The 14745-nt window shown below is 33.2% G+C and overlaps 3 protein-coding genes and 1 pseudogene across 3 annotated transcripts; 1 reads left to right on the top strand and 3 right to left on the bottom strand.

Annotated features, from left to right (window-relative positions):
• LOC109128876 lies at positions 1783-2698 on the top strand (annotated as a pseudogene).
• On the bottom strand, positions 2958-3755 carry LOC104701397. The gene has a single exon (XM_010417078.2). The coding sequence runs from the start codon at positions 3567-3569 to the stop codon at positions 3195-3197; it is 375 nt and encodes a 124-aa protein (XP_010415380.1). The 5' UTR covers positions 3570-3755; the 3' UTR covers positions 2958-3194.
• LOC104701387 (diacylglycerol O-acyltransferase 1) lies at positions 7026-10722 on the bottom strand. Its single transcript, XM_010417066.2, has 16 exons — positions 10003-10722; positions 9796-9876; positions 9630-9703; positions 9457-9532; positions 9290-9357; positions 9076-9199; positions 8912-8989; positions 8718-8819; positions 8480-8616; positions 8226-8307; positions 8105-8125; positions 7954-8016; positions 7821-7868; positions 7635-7697; positions 7486-7536; positions 7026-7364 (listed from the first exon to the last, which is right to left on the bottom strand). Exons 1-16 carry the CDS (start codon positions 10390-10392, stop codon positions 7260-7262), a joined length of 1563 nt encoding a protein of 520 aa, XP_010415368.1. The 5' UTR covers positions 10393-10722; the 3' UTR covers positions 7026-7259.
• Positions 11587-12492, bottom strand: LOC104710752. Its single transcript, XM_010427405.1, has one exon. It carries the CDS (start codon positions 12490-12492, stop codon positions 11587-11589), a length of 906 nt encoding a protein of 301 aa, XP_010425707.1.

Below are 14745 nucleotides of genomic sequence, written 5' to 3'. Positions count from 1 at the left end.
TCCTTTTCCCGAGTTGGTAGTCCCGGACACATAGATTTCTCGTGGGTGAGACGGAGGCAGTGGGTACAGTAGTTCTTGAGGTTTCTGTACTCTAGAGAGAGGAGTGCTTCACTTCCATCAGCAAATTATACAATGGTCTCCTTTGTGATTGGCTCCAGTCCGTTTGTGAGGACTTGGACTTTGACAGAGGAAGGGGAAATTTCCCATTCCAAGATTTCACCTAAAGCTTCACCTATAGACAATACCATTTCTTTCTTCCAGAAATGTTTTGGTAGTCCTCGGATTTCTATCCAAAAGGGGATCTGGGAGGGGAAGGATGGAGAGATGACTGGCTCCTATTTCTGGATAATGATCATCCACTGATCGAAGTGGTAAGGTATGTTAGCTAAAACCCGGTTAATATCCTCAATTTTTTCAAACTTGAACTGGAACACTCCTTGACCAAGGTCTGCACCATCTGATTTTCCTTGTAGGTTCCACCGGTTGAGTAGAAAAGGGAAGAGAGCCCTCATTCTTTGTCCCACAGGGTTTGTTAGATGATCGATGAGAGTGAGAGAGTTTTCTTGGATTAGGTCAGATGTATCCAGGTCGGGTGCTTTGATTCTCTTACAGGGAGGCGGGGAGAAACCTCGGGCTGGTTCTTTCCCTTTTAGATGGTAGGGAATACGATTTTCCATAGAAACAAAGTTGAAATAGGTTAGGTGTTTGATGGTTTGAGTGAAAGTTAGGCGGGAAGTTGAAGAAACAACAGAAAAACCGTTGCTCTGGAAACAGTGATTCAAGAGCCGTTTTTGGAAGCACAAGGCGAGAGCATTAACTACAGCAATTAAGAGGTAAACCACCGCTTAATGGTCGGAATGGGAGGTTGAGAGTTTCAGATGAGGGGATTCTGGCTGAGTTCGAAGATCTGAGGCACACGAATCCATTCGGTCAGGGCTTTTGACTGCTGGATAATAGGGAGCAGGGTGTTCCTATTGGTGGAACAGGGTAGTTGAGATCTGGATAATAGGAGTTTCCATGCCTTCTCGACAACCGTGCCTGGGAGAGAAATTCAAAAAAATTTAAATTGCTCTGTTATCATGTATATTATAGAGAGAATGTACAAAAATCTTAAGCATTATGATTTTTTCAATCTTTTTTGTTTGTCAAAAATTCTTAAAAGACTATGATTAAGAGATATACTTGTCAATTGTCATTAATAATGATGTGTGTGTTTTAATGTATTTTGACGACGGAAATAATATCGCAGTGAAATATCGATTTGAAGACATATATATATAATCGGTGTTCAACTTCGATATCATTTCCTTCACATTCCTTTCATCAAACACACCAATCATTATAAATGAAAGCAATATTTCATAGTCATAGTGTTTGGAATTGAAAAAAAAAAAATATATATATATATATATATATATATATTGTCTTTACAAAATTGTTCTCTTATTATGTATAACACCAACTATTACAAATGGAATAAAATCTTTCTTCGTTTAGAACAAATGTATATAGTCTCTCAAACACACCAATTGCTACAAATGAAGACGTTAAATTAGTATGGTAGATAGTTAATCATGTAACGTTAAGACGTTGGATTTATTGAATAGAAAAAGAAAAAAAAAGTTTTGTTGAAGCCATGAGTTGATTTTAAGCAACAAAATAAAACGAAACTGACTTCCAAAATTAATAATCGAGAGTCCTTACGAAACTTAATGAGAAGTATTGTAGATTAAAATAGATTAGGAGATTTTCAACAACCGTTTTCTCTCCCTGCAACAAAGAAGACGACTGTTCACAACCAAAAAGCTTCTGTTTTCTTTACGGTCGGCGTCGACTCCGGCGTCGGCCGTACTCTTTTCTATATCGTTTGTGTCCTCTTAACTTTTGTTTGTTATTTATCTTTATTCGGTGAGAAGCGGCAATTCATAACTTCTGTTTTCTCGGTTATTACTTTCTGTTTTTCATTTAATAAATAGAGAAGTCTAGGGTTGATGATGAAAATGTGTTCGTATTTGCATCGGAAGGGTGCTTCAATGTTTACCAATGGATTCCATGTGGTTTCTTCTGTTACCACACTATCTCTTTGTTGGCTCTTGTTCTCGGATTGTAGACCTAGTCATCGACGGTTTCGAAACAACCGTTGTTTTCCCATGTTCGGCGTTTTAGTCGAGAATTTTTCGGTCATATTGGCCGTGTGTTTGGTCATACTAACATCATATGTTAGTTATGTGATTGTTACCGGACGTCCATATAATCTACTCCGGGCGTTCCGAAGATTAATACAAATCCACTCGGATTTGATATGTAAGCTACGACCAACACGTAAACCTCCATGGAAACAATATGTTGCAGAAGAGTGGATGGCCAATAATAGGAGAACCAGAAGAAGACGCATATGCCATATCAACAGAAATGGGATTTAAGTACAATCAAGATCAATGACATCTCTTACTTTAAGAGAGTTTCGATCAATTTGAAGGTTATGCGATGTAACAGATGGATCGCTACCTGCGACTTTCGAATGCGTTATCGGTATTTCATCAATAAAAAGAAGCTGATTCCCAAGCAAGATAGTCACACCAGATTGATGGAGATAACAAAGATGATTAAGTATTTGCTTTTTGTTTCTTTGTTACACAAACCATTGATTGTATTTGTAATCTCGTTACTAATCTTGTATACTTCTGATTTATATTAATGAAGTTTGTTAGATGTTAAAAAAAAAAGTATTGTAGATAAAAAAAAAAAACTGTAAGAAATTTGTATAACATAACATTCATGCCGTGACTCTTAACATACAAAAAAATCGTTTTCACAAGATAATATTTTTAGTCACGCATGTCGCAAATTTTGAAAGGAATTAAAAATTGGACAAAACATGATAATAATAACCTAATAATAAATTATGGATGTTTTGAATCATAAAGAAATGAGTGAACATTGTAATTAACTGGCCATTACTTGCCAAACAAATAATTTAGAATACGTCAAAAATCGAATAAGAATCATAAACTTATCCCCGATATGAATCTATTAATTATTGTTGTTACACAATTACTACTACCACCACAAACTAAAACACACACAAAAATGATAAAAAGATTGACAGTGGATCGAAATCATCAAATATATAAATTAAAAAAAAAAAACGGAAAGTTTAAATAATCTCATTAAGCATGCACATTGGCTTGAATTTAATTAAGTAATTTGTTGCATTTATCTTTGATCCATTTGAAGCTTTTCCTGAAAGAGCCTTTAAGCTTACCTTCAACAGTATAAGCTCTGTAACTCACAACTCTCTTCTTCCTCTGTAAATCTGGATCCACAAAACCACCCCAAGAAGACGATGAAGATGATGACAATCTTCCTTTCTTCTGATTAGTCGTCGGGTCTTCGGGTATCCGGCTAGGGTACTCTGTGTAGGAAGTGCTGTAAGACCTAAGATCTTGCATACCACCGTTACCACTGAATGAATCTGGTCCGTTAGATCTCCGGCCGTGAGCTGAATATTGTACTTGAAGGTCTGATGTTCTTCCGTCACTGTACGATCTGGATCTGAAGTCTTCCATTCTTGGGACTCAGACAAAGAAAGAAGAAGAAGTGATGGTGTTTTGTAATAAAGCTGACGAATGCCTTTTGTGTTTTTTGTTTTTGTTTCTTTCTTTTACGAGAAGGAAAGAATTTTTTTTGTGTGTGTTTTGAATTACATATGTTGTTGTATTCTTTGTTACTATGTAACTTACAAATAAATATGTTTAGGAGTTTTTTTTTGTCCAAGAGTGTATTTATAGTCGAAGTGTGGACTTTGTAACTTACAAATACCTAACAGTTTCTTTTGGGGGTAAGATTATTGTAAATGGATGGAGTTGTAAAGTAATTGTTACTGTATTTGTAAAATATTTTACGAAAATACTATCGCACTATTTTGTGTTTAAATATTTTTGACTAATCTTTTTAGGAAGAAGACCAAATCATATATGTAAACAATAAATTGTTTTGAATAAAGTTTCTTTATATTTTGGAAATTAATTAGAATGATTAATAAGAGAAATGCAATTAATAAAAAGTGTTGTTTTTTTCCTGGAAACTTAGTATTTTTGTAAGATATATATATATATATATATATATATATATATTATTGTGAATTTAATTTATAATTATGTATATCTGAAATTATTTTAAATTCTTATCTACAAATTAAAATAAAAAAGGCATACTTCAGTTGATTTAAAATTTACATGTCTTTCTTGGATTTGAAAAATTAAGGTGATAAACATGTTAGATACTAGAATTTATTAGAAATTTTATATGAAATACATATTTAACGGCTAATATTAATACTAACTATCATTATCTTATTTTATTTGCTTAACGTCAGTAGTTATTTTATACTATGTAAATAGTACTCCACTTGTTATGTCAAAAAAAAAAAAAAGAGTAGTTCAGAATATTAATAAAGAGACTGCCAAGTCAAAAATGAGGCGCTGAGTCAGAGGCAGCTGTCTCTCCGAGTCGGTGGAGGAGCTTTTAATTTCTTCCAACTGATTTTTTCTCTTCGTCCTCTACGTTTGACCAATCTCCCCACGTGATCTTCACGTGATTCCTTTCTTAATCATCTTTTTGTCCCTCTTTAAAGGAAAGGACTAACCAACCATTAATACTAGTACTAGTATAACTTTCTTTCTTTTTATAACTCGACGACTATCATGAGTTTTACTACTAATTTCTTGTTCAAATTGTTTGTATTACTTTTGACCTTTAGACAAGGTTATCAATATATGGAAAGCTAACTAATAAGAATTGCCCATGATCAGTTTCTATTAAAAATATATATATATATATATACAGTACATGAGAAACTTGATTATTTCGTTGCTCCACCTAACATGATACATGAGTACATCTAATTTGTCTTTCATATCCCAAGATTTTATGTATTGTCACGTTTTTTTTAAATTAAATAATATTTAAAGGTACCACTAGCATATAATCTAATTTTAGTAATACTGTTTGAAAAGGTAGAAGAAAGCTTCTGAACATAATTCGATCGAACAGGAGTTACCCAACATCGATCAGGAATTAATTAGTACGTTAATACATATGACAAGACGCTTCAAAAGTTAACATGTTTATGTTAATCATATAAACTAAATAATGTAATCATCTATACTAAATAAAAGTAGAAGCTATAAGCTCATAAGACTCTCCACATATGCCTTAAAACATCTAATACAGATTCGACATGTCATTAATTAACATTTTTTAAAATTTCTAGAATTTTGTATATTCAAATGTTTTAAACGACCAATTTTAGATTTCAATATTTAATATTTTTGATATTATGTAAAATTTCTATATTAAAATACTTATAAATAAGTGTATGTACAACGTCCCACATCAGCTAGAAAAGTTTTAGACAATAGCTGAGAACCATTATAAATAAGATTAATATGTTTCCAACTACGAATGAACATGAAGCTTGATTTAACAAGCGTCTAAATTTAAAGATTTAAAAATTTAAAAAGTTTTAAATATTACAATTACAAACTTTTAAAAGGTTCAAAAATATTATAGTTTTAAATATTACAATTATAAACTTTTAAAAGGTTCAAAAAGATTATAAATATTAAAACTCTATATAATATTTAAAAATATTATAAATATCCCCATAGAAAGTTTAAAATATTATAAAAATTTCAATGCGTATGGATCTATAACCGAGTAAGTATACAAGTGAAATAATAATTGAGTTCATATGTTGATTATGCTGATCCATGAATTGCACAAATTTTACGAAAAAAAAGCAATAATTTTGGTTTTGGAATTTGATGGGTTACCAAGTTTTGTGGTAATTTAAAAAAAAAATTGAAATGATTATTCAGTGGGAATGTGAAAATAACTGAGGAGGAAGAGGAAGAAGAAGAGTGTAACGAATAACCGGACGAGAAATATAATAATGACAATTATCACTAAAATTTGACAATGAAAATGACAAGAAGAAATATGAAAGATAAGAAAATAGTGGAAAAATACGCAAAGACGTAAATGGTGGTGGTCAATGAAATATGAGAAAATGAGATTAATTCCTTATTCTAAAAATGTTTCGTTTGTCCCGTGGTCAAATGATTTAGTATATGCAACATCACTAGTTCGAATGTTCAGTCTGCCTCGCCTCAACGTCTAGTTAAATCTGATTCTTTTGATCAGATTTTTTTTTTAGCACAAGTGATTTTAAGATTTTTTAAAAAAATTGTGTAAAATTGTGTATCTGAAATAATTTTTTTGCCTTAATAGTAATTTAAAGTTTTCTACAAGATAATATGTCATAATTGTCATCAATACAAAATTTATCAAATTAACCCACCCATAGCGTGGACTCAAAACCTAGTATATTTAAAACTGTTGACAAAGTATGGATTACAATTGTTAGATTTTTTTTCTTTTCTTCTAATGATTAGATTTACGTCTCATATCTCTTGAATAAACACAGAGCATGAGGTTCTTTCATCTATTTTATAAACACAAAGAACATGAACATCAATCACTACTCACCAATTTTTTCTTATGGTTAGTCACTTAGTCTGCATCATTATTATAACTAAATTACTGAAAAGGTTGAGTTGTTATCGTGTGTTGTTTGTTGTTGCACATGTGTAATGTCTCTACAATACTATTCCACTGCATATGTAATGAATTTACTGATATTGTCAATGATGATGTTCTGACCTCGACTACTTCCTGTAATTTAAATACGCTAGAAAGATAAAAAAAAAACGAAACGGCCCGTTCACTAACGGGACCACCAAGATTTTATACAATCCCGATGCACATTAATCACATTTGTCATTTTCTTATTACCAATAAAATTTACCGTCCTACATTTGGTCCAACAGTAAAAACCTAACAAAACTACTATTTTATTTCCAAAAGGCAAGAAAAGAAAAAAACCATTTATTAATTTTTTTTGCACCAATCATTACAACAGTTTTCGATTAAAATTTTCTTTACACCAAAACAAAATTCAATATATCAATCTACTTTGCTTGATTGTGGTTTAAAGACAAGAGCATAGCAAGATCAAAAGAAAGACTTGACAACGAGATTCAAAACTCAAAAACGGTCCGTCTCTACCAAAATTTTGCAGATACAACAACTCTAATTTGTTTCCTTTTTTTTTTTTCTTCAATGGTTAAAACACTATTCTTGTTTTAGCATCACAACCACATATGTTTGGAGAAAGTCAATTTCCAACAGTTGTTTCATGACATTGATCCTTTGCGGTTCATCAGATCGTGGTAATAAAGAAGCACACACATCGGTTGTCCGAATATGCAGAAGATGAACCAGAAGATCATGTTCCCCACCTAATTATGATCCCATTCCAAAACAGATAAACTCGATTCAAGTTTCAACATTGCGATTTAAATGGCTAGGCTATAAAACAAAGAGTAAGTTGTTCTATTTTCTCGGGTTGTGAGAGCATACCGTTGAGCCGAACCTTTCTTGTAGATAGTTTGTGATAAAGACCAAAGGCACCTACTCAAACACCACAATGATTGGTCAGAAAATGGGACTAACGTGACATACTATTGCTGATTGTATGTAAGAAATCGACTGCAAAAGAATTTTCTTACCTGAAACATAATCCCTATAAAAGCCCATAACTTGAAGAGACGGCAAGGGACTGCGATGCATAGCTATCAAAAGGAAAATTTTTAAACACCATATCATTAAGTAAGAATATTACTTTAAATATTAGCATTTCTTTAACTAGCGTGTGTTCATGTGTCTAGAGACAGGGTAATGCAGAAAGTATATACCTCATGAAAGACGGCAGAGACTAAGAAAGCAATGATAATGGCGAGTGTCTGGAAAACAAGTATGTAGAGGGATTAAGTTATAAAGCATAAAAAGAAATCTCGAGAATTTCATATCAATATATAAGTCACTCACCTTTGGTATCTTGCTCCGCAGGCACGGGAAGTATATATGTCGAACCATCCATTTATGAACAGGCTGTCAAGAAAAACAAGATATTATTGATTAGCTCCCTTCTTCTATTTTGTACAGAAAAGAAGGTGATGTTTGAGGAAGAGAACCATACCATATTCCACATTCTCCAATACTGATTAAGGAAGACAGTGAATAATGAAATTTCGTTAGTTAGGTGACCCAAAAACGACAACCTTAAAAATCACAAGTTCTTTTTGAGTAAAACAACTCACATCTCCCACACTTTTTGCATTCCACCAATCTCTGTAGAATTCACGATCCCCGAAGCAGAGAAGCTCTGCCAATATGTTTAACCTGTGGACAAGAACGATGCAAAGAGATTTGTATTCAGTAACTGAAATTACATCAGACTATGAGAGACTGAAATTACATGAGAGACTAAAATTATCAATTTCTTGATGAGATGTAGTTCTTTTCTGTTGTTCTTCTTTGGAAATTATTTCGAAAGAGAAGAATCGCAGCATACCAAAGGTGGAAGAAGCAGTAGAACATGCAGAGCCACACATATAAATTTGGAACTGAAAGCTTCAACACTCTTTCAATAGCATATAGAAGATCCCCTTTCAGAGGATGCTTTGAGTTTCTGACAATAGGATTTATATACTGCCATAGAAGACCAAAACAACAGGACGTAAGTGGTGACAACGCAGGGAAGATGAATGTCACCAAGGAAAATTAAATAAAGCACGATGTTGAAAACGCACTTGTTCTATTATAAATCCCATGAATCCAGTGAATATGACCAGTTTTGCAAATTGACGAGCCACCCAACCCTTCCGTATACACGGAGAACGTGGATAGCTTGGCTGGAAAAACGCAAAGACACGAGGTTTAGACAATAAACTCTTGCAAGAGTAAGAATGGTTGATGCTCTTAGCAATAAGATGCATCTCATTACCTGATAACACAATGTGGGAGCAACCATAAAATATGCCAAGCTCTTCAAGCTAACGTAGTAGGAGACTTCAGGATTGGCCTTAAGTTTATAACAGTGTCCGGTTAAAATAGTAACACAATGCAAGTGACTGATATATATATATATATTTCGTTTTCTTCTTTTACCTTATCAGCTGAATTGGCTAGAGTTCTTATGTCGTAGTTAGTATGAGCATAAGAAACCAACTTTAGCCACACAATGCAAGTGAGGAGCATCAACGTGACACCTGATAAGAAGGCAGAATCACAGCTGTCCATTTTCAAGATCCCCAAGTTAGCCACCTAAACTTAGAAAGAGCATCAGAAGTTGAGACTAGAAACATCATAGCTTATTTCTCACCTTAGGGTGACGTAAACTGGATATAAAACCTCTGTCATGGTGATAATAATATGAAGAAAGATGACAACCTTCAGTATTATCAGAAAAAAATTATAAGTTCTTCTGGATACAAAATTTGTCTTGAATAAACAATCGAGTAATGGCTGGAGAATAGTAGTTTTACTCACAGGTTCAGATATGCATTTCTGAAGTACCAATTTCTCGACGGTAAAGGCAGCCAAAGGAAAGAACGAAAGGGATAGACTGCAATGGAAGAGTTAAAAGAAGAACTGAATCACTAAACTCATCATGATATGTATACGAATGTAACATTTATAGGAAAAAAAGAACATATTTTTACCAACACATGAAAAGCGGCCAATCCCGCAACGATCTTGAACTAAACCAGAAATCCGTTCTGATCAACCAACCATACTATATGGATGATAGCAACAACAAATGTAAGTCTCTGATAAATTTCTCAGCTCCAGAAAGTTCTCAAGCCGCAGGAGAAAGAAGTAACTAACCTTCATCAGGTTTTCGATGATGAGTCTACTGTTAACAGCAATAAGAACTACTACACACAAGTTGAATAATCCGGCATGGCTCTGCAGTGCAAAACAATCACCAAACTCAATCCATATGAAAACAAATCCATCTCTATAAAGCTACTAGACCAATTTGAGATATTGAACTCAATTTGAAACCACCAAATTCCAAGATTGTTATTTGACCTGTTTGAAGATTGCGTCGGAGCTGAGTGGACTCTCCCTAGCTCTCCGATGAGCAGGAACCGACGGTCGATACGTATACGTAGTCTCGGCGTTTCCTCTCCCTCCTTCTCCGCCGCCGCCTCTTCCACCACCACCAGTTTCCCTAATTTCGTTATCCCCGGCCAAATTAGCAGTCGTCCCCTGAGCGTCATCGTTAACAACGGAATCAATCCGATCCCTAACGTCGGCGGGAGCTCCAACATCATCAGAGGGTGGATTATCAGAACCACAAAGAACTCCGTTGGAATCCGATCTCGATTTCCGTCGACGAAGATCCACAAACTCTCCGCCACCGTTCTCCGTCGCCGTCGCGGTGCTGACGCCGCCGCCTCCAGAATCCAAAATCGCCATTTACCGAATTGACGGAAACAGCTTTCGAAGAAACGTTATAGAAGGAAGGCGTCAGAGAGAATCGAGAAACATGCAGATGAAATTGAGAAAAAAGGTGAGGAGTCACGTTGAAGAGAATCAGAATCCAATAGAGAGAGAGAATAATAAAAGTTTGTAGATATTGAGAGAAGGTTTGTTTGTTTAGAAGGGGGGAGGAAGAAGAAGAAGCTGAGAAGGAATCGGTGGAATCGTGTCTGGTTTCCCTATAAAGAGAAGCAAAAGTTTGAAAAAAGATTCACGAGAGAGAGAGAGAGGGAGGAAGATGACAACCTTGGTGACGAATGATTTAATTGAAAAGCGGTGTTTCAATAATTTTGCAAAAGATGGTATTTTTGCAATCCCTAATCTAATATATTTAATGTTTTTATTTATTTTTATATTAAATAGATAATTGTATGAGAAGTGTTTTTAGTTAATTGGTTATGGGAATCATTTCTGTAACTGATCCCACTAAGATTAAAAATAAGAAATATTGAATGAAAAAAAATAAATAAATAGTCTGAAAATAAGAAATATTGAATGCATTTTTTAAGAGCAAGTTTTTTAAAATAATAATAATTTTAAAAGAAAAGAAAAAAAACGTTGTTTTCTGATAATAGTTCTTAAGAGCAACAAGTTGATGGGGACAAGTTGATGAGTCTATTTTAAAGAATAGAATTTATATTACCCAAAAAATATAAATAAAGAAAAGAGTTCCATAACAAACAAAAAGAAAGTATATTTAAAACAGAAAATGTTTTACTAGTGTTATTTTTATTTTAATGCTAACTATAGACTATTTTTAACAACTTCAAACTTATTAAAATAGTATTCCGTTCCACCAACCATCAGTCGAGTTAGCTGATAGCCATGATGTAAACCAAGCTCCAAGGCCAAGTCATAGACATCGTTATTACAAGCTTACCAAGTACTAGTCGCTAGCTAGATACGCTAATGCAAACTATGTTACCCCATCCGATATATAGTGAGCTGATATGGGGATGTTGATACTTTCTATATACAATGTTTTTTTTTTTTTTTTTTTCTTAGAATTTCTGGTATTATACGACTTAATAGTTTAATAGTTACATAGATCGAGTGGTGCCTGCAGCAACAGGTAAAACGCCGGGGTGAACAATCCTGGTACTAGAACAATACATAAAGTGAAATGAAAAGTTAGCTAGGTGGTGGGGCGATGGTGGAGGTCCGAAACCACAGCATAAGCATGTCTTGAAGCTTCAGAATACAATGTCTTGCAGAACAGGTGTTACGGATGCGACGATCAAGCTGAGCGAAGAGTCCTTCAACCGGGGTACGGATGCCAGTAAATATGCGGGCGTTTCTCTCGTGCCAAATTGAGTAGATCACCGCTTGAGCTGCTATAAGCTTTATGGGGGTCATCTTTTCCTCATTAGAAGGACTCTTGAGCCAAAGAAGGAAGCTCTCCCAAGTGTTGAAATCTATGAAAGGCATCTGTAGCCTACGAAGGCACCATCTCCACAAGTCGAAACTGTATGGACATGTTAGGAAAAGGTGGTCCTTGGTCTCAAAGTAAATTTCACAAAGATGGCAGGTATCATCTTCTACTATTCCCCAGTTTCTCAGTCTAGAAAGAGTAGGCATACGATCTAGACAACAAAGCCACATGATGAATGAATGCTTGGGGATAGAACCTGTGAACCAGACCTGATTATGCCAATGCACTTGTTGAGCCGACAGTCTGCACATGTTCCAAGTATCGGAGAAACCAAAACGATCTTGGGGATCCCCATTTGGTTTTGCCCACAAATAAATGTCCTTGACATTCTCGGAGAGAGTTGTTTCAGTGAGATGGATAAGTAGGAGCTCCATATTTTGAGTACGAGCACCTCGTATCCTCCATCCAATCCCGGTGTGAGCTTGTGCCACAGTGGAGTCCAATGGGAGACCAATTCTTTGATGTTCGTCAGCTCCCAGGAAAGTGATCAGATCCCCAAACGGGGTCCAAGTATCATACCAGAAGGAACATGACTTTCCATTACCTAGACTGCATGAGAGAAATGTTTTTGCTGTGGGGCGCAGCTTGAGCATTTGCTTCCACATCGAGGAGCCCTTACTTGAGGATGAAAGGCGCCAGAAACATTTCCATCACCTTTCTATATACAATGTTGTTAAAATTGATTCTAAAATATCTTCAAATTTGAAGTATTGTTTTTGTTTACCAGAAATCCATAATATATTTTGAACCGACATGATTCAGTTATGGAAGTACTTTGATGAATATTATAATATCCGAAATCTTGTTTTGATAGTACAATTTAAATTAATTCTTTTCTCCATTTTGTTGTAATGTGTAGAAACAAAACGGAAATAATTGTCATAATCGATTTGGTTTGATTCATTTTATTTTAATGTTCTTTATTGGAAAACATTACTTTCACATTTTCTATCACTTAATAATTCTAGTTTATTCGATATAAAAAATATATTATCTTCTATTTGATTGATTCTCACGTCCGTTGCTGAACACGGTTTTGATTCAGCTCGAGATGGTTAATGGGAATGGACACTAATTTAACAATTAGCTAAGTCAGCTGTCCAATTAATAAAAATATCACAATCATGTGAAGATTTTAAAAAACGTTATACAAAAGGAATATTAAAAATTTGGAAGTAAATAAACAAACAATGGGAACGGGAAGAATGGGTTGCGACTCGCGAGCATGACACTGTTACCACTGTCAGTGAAAGCAATGCCATGCATTGGTCTTTTAATCTCTTCCTCTGACTCCTTTTTACCTTTTAGTTTTAACATCTCTTTAGCCATTAATTTTCAAGTTGTACGTATATAAAAGTTCTCAATACAAATTATACTGCTAGTACCGCCACCAGATGATCATCTTTTCTTTTCCATGATGAATTCATAAATTTTAAATGCAAAACCCATATTCCATGGATTATATATATATATATATATATATATTTTTTTTTGGTAAATGGATTTTTTCATAAATTTTAGTAAGAATCATTATTGGTAGATGTATTATTGTAGAGTTTAATGATTTTGAAAAGTTAGAGATTTTAAATTTTATTTGTGGATCAACAAATATGTATGGACTGTCATTAATTGTTATGGATTTGTATCAATTGTTTTCCCCCAAAATTTATATTTTCAAGGTAATACATGTATAGTTTTTTGTTCAAAATAAAATAAAAAGGTAATACAAAGATATATATTTTTTAAAAAGAAGATGTCCAAAATTATATTTTCAATTAGAGCTATGTTTAATTTGTTTATAAGGATGATTTACATAAGCATTTGTAAAGTATCAATGTTTACTCTTTTTTTTATAGATAATTTGCAAAATAGACAATTTTCAAAACATAATTGTAAAAGTAGTACAATTATTAGTTACAATTAGCAAATTCCACAGCTTTTACTGTTTTCTACTGTTCAAAAGACTTTCCAACCCTTATCAACATTTCAAATTTACAAGAAATGCCATTCAGCCTATGATTTTTTTTTTTAAAATTATATGCTCCCTACAATCTAAAAACAAAAATGTTACCTAATTAAAATTTTAAAGATACTTAAAAATCTATGTTTTTTTTTCTTTATAATTTGATATGCATTTTGTTTGACGATTTTATTTGATAATGTTAAATACTTTTTATAAATTTTGTATTCATACACATTATTAAGTGTACAAATGTCTGTAAATATTATTAAGTGTACATATGTAATTTGTTTAATTCTTAGGGTTTCAAATATCTGTACCACAATAGTTTTGTACAAATTACATTTGTACACTTAATAATCATATAATAAAAGTAAGGTTTCACTCTTTTTATTGGTCCACTTGGCAATACAATTTTAACAAAAAAATATTTATATTAAAACACATATTAAAAAACAATTTATCCTCACATTTAACTCACATAATATAAAACTGAAATCATATAAATTATAAATCATGCATTAACATTATTTTACCACTCAATTTTATTAATCAATTATATTAAAACAAAACAATAAATTAGAATTATAACTCTCATTTTTCTAAATGTAATTTTTCATCACTTCTCTTCCTATAAATATGCGTTATCTTATTCTCTTAGTCTATCACTCTTTAAAACTCTAGGATATACATATCATACAAACTCTAAAACTAAGCTTTTACAATGATATTTGAGTCGATTTTTTTTTACCCATACAACGACAATACCAAAATAAAAAAAAACAAATAAAGAGATTTGAGATATAGTGGAAGAAGATATAGTTTTAAAAGATATTGTTTTAAAAGGTTTATTTCCATTGTCTATTTTATATTAACATCTTATATGTCGTTATTTTTC

Source organism: Camelina sativa, chromosome 1 (assembly GCF_000633955.1).
Source record: "Camelina sativa cultivar DH55 chromosome 1, Cs, whole genome shotgun sequence".
Lineage (NCBI taxonomy): Eukaryota > Viridiplantae > Streptophyta > Magnoliopsida > Brassicales > Brassicaceae > Camelina > Camelina sativa.
Note: the sequence above shows the minus strand (reverse complement) of the source record. Positions and strands in the feature narration are given on the sequence as shown.

Bases quoted from the DNA above. Each gene is read 5' to 3' on its own strand.
- LOC104701387 (XM_010417066.2), bottom strand. From the start codon at position 10,392: ATGGCGATTTTGGATTCTGGAGGCGGCGGCGTCAGCACCGCGACGGCG. The intron at 9,358-9,456 runs GTGAGTAAAACT...ATAATACTGAAG, and splicing joins AGAAATGCATATCTGAACCT to GTTGTCATCTTTCTTCATAT. The intron at 8,017-8,104 runs GTATGGTTCTCT...TTTTCTTGACAG, and splicing joins ATTGGAGAATGTGGAATATG to CCTGTTCATAAATGGATGGT.
- LOC104710752 (XM_010427405.1), bottom strand. From the start codon at position 12,492: ATGTGGAAGCAAATGCTCAAGCTGCGCCCCACAGCAAAAACATTTCTC.
- LOC104701397 (XM_010417078.2), bottom strand. From the start codon at position 3,569: ATGGAAGACTTCAGATCCAGATCGTACAGTGACGGAAGAACATCAGAC.